The 13,627-nt window shown below is 36.6% G+C and overlaps 1 protein-coding gene across 10 annotated transcripts in view; it reads right to left on the reverse strand.

The window, feature by feature from the left end:
• LOC111865665 (phosphoinositide 3-kinase adapter protein 1) overlaps positions 1-13,627 on the reverse strand; it is a 230,354-nt gene that overhangs the window by 41,540 nt on the left and 175,187 nt on the right. For all 10 annotated transcript variants that reach the window (XM_023853889.2, XM_023853879.2, XM_033751960.1 and 7 more), the window contains 4 exons: positions 9,210-9,354; positions 5,469-5,620; positions 4,156-4,288; positions 1,204-1,394 (listed from right to left, as the gene is read on the reverse strand). In XM_023853889.2, coding sequence (XP_023709657.1) covers positions 1,204-1,394; positions 4,156-4,288; positions 5,469-5,620; positions 9,210-9,354 — 621 coding nt within the window. The remainder of the gene's footprint in view (positions 1-1,203; positions 1,395-4,155; positions 4,289-5,468; positions 5,621-9,209; positions 9,355-13,627) is intronic.

Below are 13,627 nucleotides of genomic sequence, written 5' to 3' on the forward strand. Positions count from 1 at the left end.
TGAAGAAAGCAGTCTTCTGGGCTTTGGCGCCGTGTATATGTGGTGTTAACCGACGTTTCGGAGGAACCGTGTCTCACAGTGTTGTCGCTTGCAGATTTACCTATACTTTTTCTTCAACCCTGAAGATGGGGGCGATACGTTCCTCCGAAACGTCGGTTAACACCACATATACACGGCGCCAAAGCCCAGAAGACTGCTTTCTTCAAATTCAACATTGATGGACAATTTGAAGTTCACTATTAACAATTCTGATAACTAATTCACATGATAATCCAAATTATAATCTATGGTGGATATTTTCATGTTATACTTACAGATCTCGATAACATTTAATACTGGAAGTTTCTGGCAATCCAAACAATAAAATGATATTCCTGGAATATATCAACCAATCACATCTCTCACTTTTAGCCTACCTTCCTTATTTTATACGGACAGAATTCATATCTGTGTATGCCCGCCCCCCTTTCATTTGTCCCTCTTCAATATGATATGAAACAGCTGACAGTGTTTCATGAGACCTGATCTGAACATCATGCCTACAGAGGTCATCCACCTTTGTATTTTTTAATTCTATACCTTGAATATGTGGGAACCGCCCACATTGAACCAAGCGCTTGCCAATCACAGGCTAGGAACCATCTGCTGCTAAGCAACAGCTGGGTAAACAGCCGTTGCTCGTTAAAACTATCACTGCTATGAAACGACTGGAAAACATGTCTCCATGGAAGTAGTCCAGCAGAATGCAGTAACAGAACGATACACCCAGGTCAGAGAAAAAACTACTTAAGGAAGATCCAAACTAGGATTAGATGAGAACCTGCCTAAAAGCCGCCTGTCTAGAGCATGCCTACATCTTCTTCAATCAGCCTACCTGCAATCGGCAAATTGCTGCTTTCAAAGCTTCAACTGAAGCTTGTCTCTATAGTCTGTAGAACAATAAATAAATATTCGCATAGAAGTTTAAGAAGTGGTTATCTCTTATATAATGACATTGCACAAACAATACACATGGCAGCTATGCAAATTTCTGAGGTAGGAATGACACTAGCATCAGTTACTGTAGAGCTATGAAATGTTATTTGGTAAAACAGACTTTGAAAAATATGCCAGGTTACTGAAGTTCATAAATTCTGAGTGAGAATATAGGAATTAACTGCATATTTCATAAGCCAGTGTAATATGATGTGAAAAAATAGTTACCATGTATCCCCTGAGTGCATTAGCCAACTTGCTATGGCCAGCTGCTTCAGCCATTTCTGCTGGTGTCAATTCACATGCATTTCGAATTTCACAGGCATATTCTCCACCTGGACACTCCAAGAGTTGCCAAGCTAATTTTTCCAGCCCATTTCTTGCTGCAAAATGCAGCAGTGTTGGATACTCTTCTGGACCTAAAGGTACAAAATCCAAATTATTTTGGGTTACTGAACTGAATTTATTTTATGACACTATCAGTAACTAAGATTTTAAAACATTGATAAATGAATTAAGGGTTAACCAGAAATTAAATAGTGAATCATAGAGTTAAAAGTAAACTGAAAATGGAATATAAGCTCTGCAGTCCCTTAGTATACAAGTTTTTATCAGTACAACTGAATTAATTAAGTTTGTTGCCATGAATTGTAATATACAAACAGGATCTGCATAAATTGCACAACTTTTGATGAAGGTGACTTTGGAAGACACAAAGCACCTTAAATTCATTGCAGTTTTAATACAGCTTGTACACTTCCTTCTATAAATTATGCATTTACTAGAATTTCAGTGAATAATTGCCTAGTAACATTCCACCCATTTCAAAATGTAATTACAAGGATATTTTAAAACACTGTGATATGAAATACAGGATGCTTGCAAACAAAATTAATTTTATTGATTGAAGGTAGTACAGACTTCACACAAAGTTACTGCAAACTCAGCAGATTCTGACCTTCACCACATAATCACCACATCTGAATTCAAGGCCTAAAAATGAACCCATAATCATAAGAAATACACATATAAGATATGTATTTCTGTTTTTCTCTAACTAACTAACTAATCAACCAACTTTATGGAGCTGAGTCATTCTTGAGAAACCACAAGTTGTGCAGCTACTCAAGAATTTCACAACATTTTATGGAACTCAAAGGTTCAGTACCATGTTCACAAGAGCCTTCCACCGGTCCCTATCCTGAGCCAGAACAAACAAGTCAATCCCACTCCATCCTGTTTCTCCAATATTAACCATCCACCTATATCTTGGCCTTCCTAGTGGTCTCTTTCCTTCTGGCTTTCCCACCAATATCCTATATGCGCTCCTCTTTGGCCCCATTCATGCTACATGCCCTACCCATCTCACCCTCCTTGACTTTATCATTCTAATTACACTTGGCACAGCATACAAGTTATGAAGCTCCTCATTATGCAGTTTTCTCAACCCTCCTGGCACCTCATCTCTCTTCGGCCCTGTTTTCAAACACCCTCAGTCTATGTTCCTGCCTTAATGCCAGAGACCAAGTTTCATACCCACACAGAACCACAGGCAAAATCACAGTTCTGTATATTATAATTTTTACGTTTTTAGACAGCAGAGGAGATGACAAAAGGTTCTGGACTAAATGGTAGCAAGTATTACTTACACTCAATCCCCTCTTAATTTCCTCCTGAATCAATTTTGATTTGTTACTGTCGTTCCCAAATATCTGAACTGTGCCACATTTTCAAAGGATCTGTTAGCTGTCTTTATGTCATGATTTTGCCACACTGTCTGGTGACAAGACAGTAACATATACTCAGTTTTCTCTGCATTTACTTCTAGACCAAACCCCTTTCTAGGCCACACCATAACTCAAGGGGTTAGTCACTGGCTTCCCACTTCAGCGGCCTGGGTTCGATCCCAGGTCTGGTCAAGTGGGATCTGTGGTGGACAAAGTGGCTCTGTGGCGGGTTTTCTCCGAGTACTTCGGTTTCCCTTGCCAATTTTCATTCCACCAAATTCTCCATGATCATAATCACCCGGGGCAGGCTACAATAGGCCAATCAGTGGCCGCCATGCCAAGGGAACCCACTAAGTCCCACTAAGGGACTTGACCCCCCACTAAGTGAAACCCCTTTCTACCATCAGTTAAAGTTTCTGTATTTTTCTTTATGGTACCTATGTCATCTTGGAGTAGATTCACATCATCAGCATAGACCAGCAGATGATTTGTCCAATTTAATTTCAGTCCCAGTCCTGGATCTTCCTAATGGCATATTCTAAAGCAACTATTCTATTCAACTAAAGTTGAAAAGCAACAGCAAAAAAGCATCTTCCTTATTTCAAATCATTCTGGATAGGAAAATTATCAGACAAATGTTTACCTATGCAGATTTTACTATACATTTCATTTAAACACATTCTGATCAGACTATCTAGTTTCATGGGTACCCCAAACTCTGTGAGAGTACTATACAATACTTCCCCCTAACTGAATCACGGGCTTTCTTGTAGTTTAGGAATAGCTGATGTAGTCTCACTGTACTCCCATTTTTCTCCCCTCCAGTGTCTGACAAATGCAAAGAATCTGATCAGTTTTTGACCTGTTATGATGAAACATAATACAGATCAGGTAATTCTTCCTTACTCCAAATAGAATTAATGAGTTTATGGATTTCAGACCATAATGTTCGACCTTCTGCTTGAATCAATTCTACTAGAATTTGATCAACACCTGACGATTTATAACTTTCCAACTTTGCAATAGCAATTTCAACTTCAAAAGGTCTAGAATCAGATATTAACAGCTCAGCTGTAGGTACTTCTGTCTGCCTAACATTACTGACTCTATGTACATTCAATAAGACACATGCAGTTCTTCCGTGTATTCAAAATATTGTGGGAATCTGCAAGCAGTTCACCAATCTCATCCATTACTAAGTTACTTTTAAGTTGATTACCCTTCTTAAAGTCATTTATTCCTCTATACAGGTCTCTAATATTCTTGTTCTTACTGTTTGTTGCAAGCTCATTAATTTTGCCTTTCAGATATTCCCAGATTTGATTCCTGAAATGCCTGCTGGCTTCACATCTTATATTGTTCAGATTGGCATTGAATTTCTATTTTTCTCACAGAATAAAATTAAAATTGCTGCTTCATATACAAAATGGTTAACGACTTGTCATATACTCACTAGTACGAGTCATGTGATGGTGTGGATGTTTTGCTATGTGTAAGAGGTTGAAGTGTGGAGGTAAATTACGCTGGAATGCTGATACAAGGAAGTTGTCCAGACGTTCACGGTCACCTGGGCTAAAGCCTAGTGTCTGCAAAAGCATTAGCAAGTTAAATATCATCCATAATGAAATTTGACATTAGAGCTAAAAGTGTATAAATATTGTGACATGACAGCTGAAAGCCAGAATAGCAGACCCAAAAAAGACATCCACTGCTAGGCAATGCCAGTAAACATGTTTCCACAGCCTAAAAAAACACATTCCCATGTTAACAATGCTCAGGAAATCACTAGGCAACAATCAGTCTAACACATCACTCAACAATGGAAGAATTCTTGGAAGCGGTGTTTTTTGAGCAGTCTGTAAGAAGATTATACATAGAGAACGAATGGGCCAAGTGAGTCAGTCATGAGTCAGAAGTCAACGTCTGACAGTAGAAGTCAGGAAGTGGGAAGTCGCCTGTTATCAGCCAAGAATTGCATTGACAGACACCAATATCAAGTAACGACAAGTGAAGACACAGAGGACTTAGTGTGTGCTACAGTAATTTGCAGAGCATGTAGATTATTGAAAGTGTTACAGTTATTTGTAGCTAAAGTTATCAGCATTCAATAAATCTAATTATCAACCCAAATCCCATGTCTAGTCACTAACATGGGACAGTATGTATTTTATATACAATGGAAACACAAACATATGCGATGTACCTCAGTATTATATAATTAGATGAATAGAGTAAACTCTTGTCCAATGTGGATTTGACCACACATGCAAAAACAAAGGTGAACAATTCTTTCCTGAACACAGAACATTTGAATATATGTGGTCTGCCATTAACTACAACCATGAAACACTATACACCATAATTCGTCACCTTAATGTCAAGGTAATGTGTTTAACTCTTGGAAATACATCAATCCTGCAGTTTATGCACCAAAATTTATCAAGACATTTCAATCTTATTATGCTCAAAACAACTCCAAACATGCAATCTGAACTGGGGACTCTGGTGTATTTGAAAATTTAAAGCAGTAAATGTAGGACAATTCATTTTTATGTAAGTGTAAAAGATCTAACCATCTAGGTATTAGTGGAAGACTTTATGCAGCTGAATTCACATATCTCTGTTTAACCTGTAAAGTATTAAAATTGTCCAATTCAGAATCACCAATTCTCAAGGAACTGTATCCCCATGTTGGCCAACGATTTCCTGAATACCATGGCCTTCCTTGAATGATATGAAATGCAAGATAATTAAACAAACACATACCTGACACATGAACTCCAGAGGATTATCACAAGAGCGTAAAATTTGGTCAAGTTCACGCATACGACTCTCACATTTCACTTGCCGGTAACCAAGAGCTTGTCCATTCTTTTCTACATGCACGCTCACCAACATTGATACCTCCAAGCAACTTGCTGAAACATTACCCAGATTGCAATATTAATTACTGAATTAGCATGAGGTTGTGTAACATTCATGTTAGGGATTAAGAAAGATGCATTATTGTTTCATGACTATATGAAAGGAGAAACTTATCTTTGGTTTGGTCATTCAAGGGTTTTGTTGAATTATTAAATCTGAATTTAATGATTACAATGACTAATAACTGTTGGAAAAATTTATGTAAGAAACATGACGAAGAACAAATGGTTGGTCAAGGCTTAAGTGGAAGGCAATGGTAAAGATGACTGTAGAAACTGGTTCTGATATTACAAATTGGCTCTGAAAGCAATCTAGTGTCATATTTGTTATTGTAATAATGCTGAGTTTTCTTCTGCACCATATTTGCTAGCTACAGCAGTTAGAAAATTATATCATGTTTAAATTCCAAGCTTTAACTTATAGAAAAATGAGATGAGCAGACAGATTCAACCACAAGCAACACAGTGATCATAAAATGAATAGTGAATTTACAAAAAAAAAACTGTGGAAGTTTGTGTAGAATTTTCCATTCTCCTTTCAGTGCCCTGCATGTGTGTTCATATTCTTGATTCTCATGAAGAGAGACTGGATATCCTGACAGAATTTTTGTGGCTATCCTTGGTCATTTCAAGAAAATGCTGGCACAATACTTTCAAATAGTCCATAATCACTTCTTTTCGATGTTCCAACTATGAGTTCCATTGGATGAGTTTCTATCTGCACTTGGCAAGCGTTTTTATATAATTATTATCAGGCTTGGTTTAACTGTTATAAGTTCACTGCCACGTGAAAAAATTAATGGGTTCTAGATTGGATGAATGGATTTATTGGTGTTCCTTTACAATTACACTCAACTCTAACAGTTTTCAATCACTGACTGTCTACAATTCGCTCCATTCCTTGCTGGAATATGAGCTTCTTCCCTTCTACTAGGTCAAACAAGGAATCCCTTCTTACACCTTGAACTGCCTTGAATGACATCTATCTCTTGAAAGCACACTGATTCACATTTCACTTCTCACTTCTGAGTCTGAGTCACACTTTCTTCCATAGCTTCGGGAGAACCGAACAGAGATCACTGTTGTCAAGAGTTTCAATACTGTCTTTCTGTCTTTTTAAGAAGTTGTTACCATGTATATGCCTTTGTCCAAAATCCATTGTAACAGACACGTGATTACTGAAACATTCGATACCACGCAACTGAAGTTCTATAGTTGACTGTGTTGATTGATTGATTTATTTTAACATCCATAACTGTTACATTATGTACAATTGGACAAGTCAGTTTTTAAAAAAATATATGAGATTAAACATCACATCAAATGACTAATAATATAAAAAACCATAGAAAAATAACATAAGTCCTTTAAATATGATAAAACAGTGGATGAGTATAATAAGGCAACAAAAGCTAAACTATAAATTACATGCAATAGCTAAAATAAATTACCTAAGTATCATTATTAAGCTAATTCTTGTAAAAATATTCTTGAAGGGAATAAAAAGCTTTGCACAACAAGTAATCCTTTAACTGACGCTTAAAAACCTTGAACTCTTGAATACTTCTTATTTGAGAGGGCAAGTTATTATACAATCTTATTCCCATGTTAATCACACTCCTTTTACAACGTGAGGTGTTACATGGTTGGACATACAAATTCTGCTTATGTACTGTGTTATAACCGTGCACATCTGAATACGAGATGTTATATATCCTATTTTTCCTTAAAAAACACAACGTCTCAAAGATATACAATGAAGTTAAGGTTAAAATTTTAAATTCACCAAAAAATTCTCTACACGATATCCTGTTATTGACTCTTTTGATCAGTCTTAAACATTTTTTTTTGGATTTTAAATACAGTTTGAATGTCCTTTTGACCACAGCCCCAAAAAATAATACCATATCTCAATAAAGATTCAAATTTCGCAAAGTACACACTTCTCAAAATTGGAAGACTGACCAAATCTCGTAAGGATTTGATAAGATAGATGGTTGAGAATGTGTTTACCTAGCAACAGGTCCTTCTGTGGACTTCATAACTTAGGAAATGTGTTTACTGAGCCATTCCCTACCTATACATATTATATTATTATTGGAATGAAGAAAATTTTCTTACACGAATTTCAGTGCTCTACAGTTGTTGGCTTTATTTACATTCTGCTGTTTTATCAAAGCTTATAAAGGTGAGTGGATGCTGTCAAAATACTGATCAATGTATGTTACATTATCCATTGTGGTTCCTGTTTTGAACTTAGTTCACTGGTTCCAGCTTCAGTTTTAAGTTAGGTTCTGGTTTCATGGACTCTGGCAAGAAGTACAGGATCCTATTTATGTGGCTGAATATGTCTCTTTACCTTAACTCCCATAGATGGTTTCTGATTTGCTTGATTTACATATTGTGACTTATGTCACTTTTGTTGTCCAGAGTTAAGGCTAGGTTTATGGATTGGGTCAGTCTCCAACAAATTTTCTCAAATATAAAATTAGGACTCTCAATAATGTTCAAAATTTATCATTTTTTCTAATACAACACCATCTCAAACTTTATATAAAATTCATAAACATCACTTAGAGGATGATGAACTTATCTATCAGCATTTGAAAGAATGGTCTTAAGGACAATTTATGGACTAAAAAGAGGCAGCAGCAGTGCAGCAGATGATATGAACCATAACATGTATATAATAAATCTGATGTGAAAATTATTAAGGCAGGTAGATTGAGACGGGTCAGGTACCTAGTCAGAATGATAATGGACAGCCTGCAAAAATATTAACCTTCTCTAAGATAGACATGACAAAAGGCCAAGGTAGACCTAAACTCACCTGGCTGGTTAGAACAGAAGAAATCTAGAAGCCCCAAAGGTCAATACAAGGAGAAAAGGGGACTTGTTCATAGTGTCATGTAATACGAGTCTATACAAAAACAATTTCAATAATACTGGACTTCATATGTTAAAGTAATTGCCACAGTATATTAAAGAGATACCAGTACTGTACAAGTTTAAAAAGACTTTGAAAACATTCCTACTTGATCATTGTTTCTATAGTACAGACGAGTTTCTCTTGTGTGGGGACAAATCCTAGTTCTATTCACTTGTAAACATAAATTTCAAGAATAATTAACTTGTAGATTTTAATATTAGTACATGTTATAGGAATGCCCACTGCCCTATTTTGTATTTTTTTCTTACAGGAACGAGATGGAGGATACCAGGGTATTTTGTGCCGGGATAGAAGGATCAGGTCTTGAGGCATACAGCGGTGTCGTGTGTTAAACGATTATAATCGTTTAATTATATCATATATATTAATTTAATTATATTAATCATATTAATTATATCATATATAATATAATATATTATATTATAATTATTATTCTTATTTATTATTGTAAAGTATTTGACTCGTCCTATATCATGTATAATGATCCATGAATACGAAGTAAATAAATAAATAAATAAATAAATATATAATAGAGATGAAGAAGGCACTGGAGATGGAGTTCTGGAAAACATTGATAGAAGGGGCCAAGAAACAATCTACACTACAAAATCAAGAAAAAGAAACGTTGCTCACCTGGCATTTGGAAATGTAATGTATAAGGATTCCTCCTTTTCATAGATGTCACTTCCAAACATTCCCCATTCTTGTCTATTGTGATTTTAAGTTTATCTTCTTTTCCTGCTGGTTCATTTAGCAGTATAATTACTTTATTTTGCCCCTGAAAGATAAGAATATGATTTACTACATTCACAATAAAATTGTGCCATGTTTGCTGAAAGCCAGAATTGTGAAGCCAAAAGAGACAGCCATCACTACGGAACAGCTCTGTAAACATGCCCGTTGATAGGCAATGGCTCAGTAGCTGTCATGTGATGGCCACAATGAACATGCACAGAACAATAGAAGAGCTGTTGGAAGCAGTGTTTTCTATGCAGTCTGTGCTGAGGCTATATAATAAGGATCAGCTGTGGTTACCAGTCAGTCTGAGTAGATTCTGAGCTGAGAGTCCGATGGCTGTCAGTCAGTTGACAGTTGCAGTGGCTGAGACTGGGGACAGTTCAGGAACGTAGAGGAAGGGGAACTTCCCCCATTGGAAGCCGCTACCAAGTAGTGTAGTGGAGACCACAACTGAGAACATTAGTCTGTGTGTAAAAGTGACTCATAAAGTGTAGTCATGAGCTGTGTTAAAGTGGCCAATAAATCGGATTACCAACCCAAATCCCATCTACAGTCACTTCATCATGTGACAATATGTACTGTCTGTGACTTCCATCAATCCCTAATGATAGTGGTTGAGCATAAAGAGAAAAAGTGGTATGTGTGTCAAGAAACAGGGACTCTATGGAAATGAGATCACTGATAAATTGGTAAAATTGGTTCTGAAATCCATTTAAAGGTCCTGAACTAGCATGTAACATGTTGGAATGGGCTTCTATGTAGGTCATAAGGGGGTGGAAACTGCGAATATGTTGAACAAACAGCCTCAGGCAGTCTACAAGGGGTGGTCCTCCATCTTAGGGATTGGACGTGGGGCAAACAACTTCTCACTGTAAAGAAACAGTTGTTATGAAATGTTGCACAAGACATCAAACTTGGAGAGATTCTTTAGAATGGCCTCAGACATGGAAAATTGACATGAGATAAGGCACGCAGAATGTAAGAAGTCTCTACAGGACAGGCCCATTCACAACAATTGCAAAAATTTGTAAATTGTAAGTCAGATTAAGTTGAAGTACAGAAGGTCAGGTGGAGAAAGGTGGCACTGAACCACTGCACGATTATAATTTTCTGTATGGAAATAGGAATGAAGTCATGAATTATGGACCGGATTTTCATACATTAAGCAGTTAAAAGGGTAGAGTTTGTTGGTGATAGGATATTGCATATAATACTAAGGTGTCACTGGCATGTGCAAGGCCCAACAGAGGATAAAACTTATGATACAAAGGATTAACTTCTATGAAGAAATACAGTGTGTAGGATAATTACCAAAGTATCATATGTATTTGAGTAATTCCTTAAGTACCATTTGAAAATTTTTTAACAAGATTTCAGTGCCAAAAAATGTAGAAAAAATATATTAAAACTGACAATTTGGAATAGGAGTTTACATGAAATTAGTAATGATAATGGAGTTAGAACAGTAAACTGTGCACATAAAAAGAGTGCCACGCATACAATGTTCTCAAATTGAAACATTCATAGATTCACCAGAGCATCTCCTAATGGAAAGACATGCAGTCAGACTGATCATATTTTGACAGCTGCACAGTTGTCAACAAGTACACTTGATGTCCCTTTCAGAGGAGTGATAACAGTCACTAATTGGTGATGACAGAAGTTAGGGAGAGATTATCAGTAAGTAAACAAACAACCAAAATTTTGATATGGAGAGATTCAATCTCAAGGAGCTAAATGAAATGGAAGGTTAAAAACACTATTAAGTAAAAATCTCAAGAAGGTTAACAGCTTTGAAAATTTATATTGTGGCGTATTTGCTAGAAGCAGGAATGGTGGTGGCAGAGAAACAGCTGTTATTAAATAACGACCTGCAAACATGCATCAGAGGAACGTATCACATACGTTGTAACGTAATGCAACAATAGAAGAGGTGTTGCAAGTGGTGTTCTCTGTGGGCCCAAACCGCACTCATTGCTATGCAGCTGTGTGGTGTACACATCTCTGCAGCAGTGAATCAACATGCAACAACAGAGGAGCGGTGTTTTCTGTGGGTCTGCCCCAAGGCTATATAACGAGGATCTCGCACAGCTAGAGTTAGAGTCAATTGAGTTGTGAGATGCCAGCCTGCCAGGATATGAGCTTGAGAGCAGATGAATTGAATTGGGAGTCTCTGGAAGTGGCAAGTTAGCAGAGTAATGGCCAAGAAAGGAATTAGGTGGTGCAAAGAAGACTTCATGTGGGCTACAGTGACAGTGAGACTGTTATAAATCTGTTGCCAGGAAACAGCTAGTGGACAGTGAAGACTGAAAACCCTAGTGTGTTTGCAGCAGCAAACTTTAAAGTGCAGAAAATAATGATAGCGTGGTAATTGCTCGTAGTTCTGAGTGGAGTGGATAAGATGTCAATAAATTCAATCATCCAATCCAAAACCCATCTATAAGTCACATGTGACAAATACAGGCATAAATGAATTTCAGAAGGGTTACCAGCCTAGAACAAACTTGATGAAGAATGGAACAGTGATCTGTTTGCGATTTTCACACCATTTGGAAGAGATGAAAGAATTCTTTCTCTCAGCTGTTGAATGTAGATCGGCTTAGTGAAAATAGGCAAACTAAAATAAAACCAGCTGAGTAATTAGGACATGAGTCTTGTCCTTCTAAGACTGAAATTGCTACTGAAGACCTGAAAAGATATGAATTATCAGATACTGACCAAATTCTGGCAACTGACTGAAGCAGGAAGCAAAATATTATATTCTAAGATCCATAAACTCACAAATTTCATTTGGCATAATGAAGAATAGCCGCAATGGTGGAAGCTTATTTACAAAAATGATGACAAAGATGACTGTAATAATTGTCAAGGCATATCACTGTCATCATCTTCATATAATGTTTATACAGCACTCTCTTCTCAGGATTAACTCCAGATGTACAAAAAATTACTGAAGAAAATCAAAGTGGGTTTTGCATAATAGATCAATTAGTGATAATATTGTAACATGTATAGCTATGCAATGGTTTGGTAAACATGTTTCAACAACAGACATTGTGTTTTCCATGTGCTCAGTGTGGAGGCTATATAAGCACAGTTACAGACTGATAAGTTTCAGTTTTAAGTGACAGTGAGAGAGTTCTGAGTTCTGAGTTCTCAGTGAGAGATAGCCATAGAAATTTCATCGTGTGAAGACTTGGTGTGTGATTAAAAGACTTTGTTCATGTGTAATATTTGGAGTGATTTAAAGTGCTTGTTCATGTGTTTTAACTGCATTACCAGGAGAGGAGTAGTGTGTGTGTAACAGTGAATTATAAAGTGTGGTAACAGCGATAGCGCTGTATTTAAATGTGATTAAGAGATGTTGTAACCACGGTATCAATAAATCCAATCATCTGAACTAGAACCCATCATTCTCGTCATATGTACCACCTTACATGTGAAATTATTTTTTTGCATTTGTTAGATATTAGATAAAAAATGGGAGTACAGTGAGATGTTGTCATGTGTAAGGTGGTATGCATGATGAAATTATGGGTTTTAGTTTGGATGATTGGATTTATTAGCACTTTGGTTACAAGTTCTCTTAATCATATGTAAATACAGCACTATTGTTGATTTCCACAATTTACAGTTCACCGTTACATGCCCTAGGATCCTCAGCCTTCACTAGTCATCTCCTGGTAATGGAATTAAAACAGTCTCACTGTGACTAAATTTCCTAATCACACAAAATCAAATTTGATTTGTTTTGTTTTACTTCTCAGATTTTGTCATCTGAGAAGTAATTTCATGAACTCAAGTAACTACTATACAAAATGAAAGTTTACCACAGAGGGCAAATCTCAGTGCTTTCAGAACCACAAGTAACATGCAACTCCTCCCTCCATAAATTTGTGCACATTTCATTAGTTTCTAATCTCAACAGTCAAAGCCATAGCCAAGTAACAGATTGGAATGTTAGTAACTGATGTCCAGTATATCATTTTGCCTTCCAAGCTGTATGCCACTGCTCAGTATTCAGTTATATTTTTGTCTCTGAGTTAACAGTTAATTCAGTTTCAGGTCTTTCATTCTGGTCCGTCACATTAACCAATTAACAATCAAGTTCCTTCCGTCAAATGTGACACTTTTTTAAGTTTTCCACCTCGTCAACACCTGCCTTACATGTTTCGGCTCACCACGGAGCCATCATCAGAGGCATTTATAGTAGAAAAAGAAATCACCAACACACAAAACTTCACTTTGTCCAAGATAGCCACTTTCCAGTTAATTAAAATAATTACAAATAGTTAAAATTACCCAGAATGTCG

The sequence above is a fragment of the Cryptotermes secundus genome, unplaced genomic scaffold (genome assembly GCF_002891405.2).
Source record: "Cryptotermes secundus unplaced genomic scaffold, Csec_1.0 scaffold968, whole genome shotgun sequence".
NCBI classification, from domain to species: domain Eukaryota; kingdom Metazoa; phylum Arthropoda; class Insecta; order Blattodea; family Kalotermitidae; genus Cryptotermes; species Cryptotermes secundus.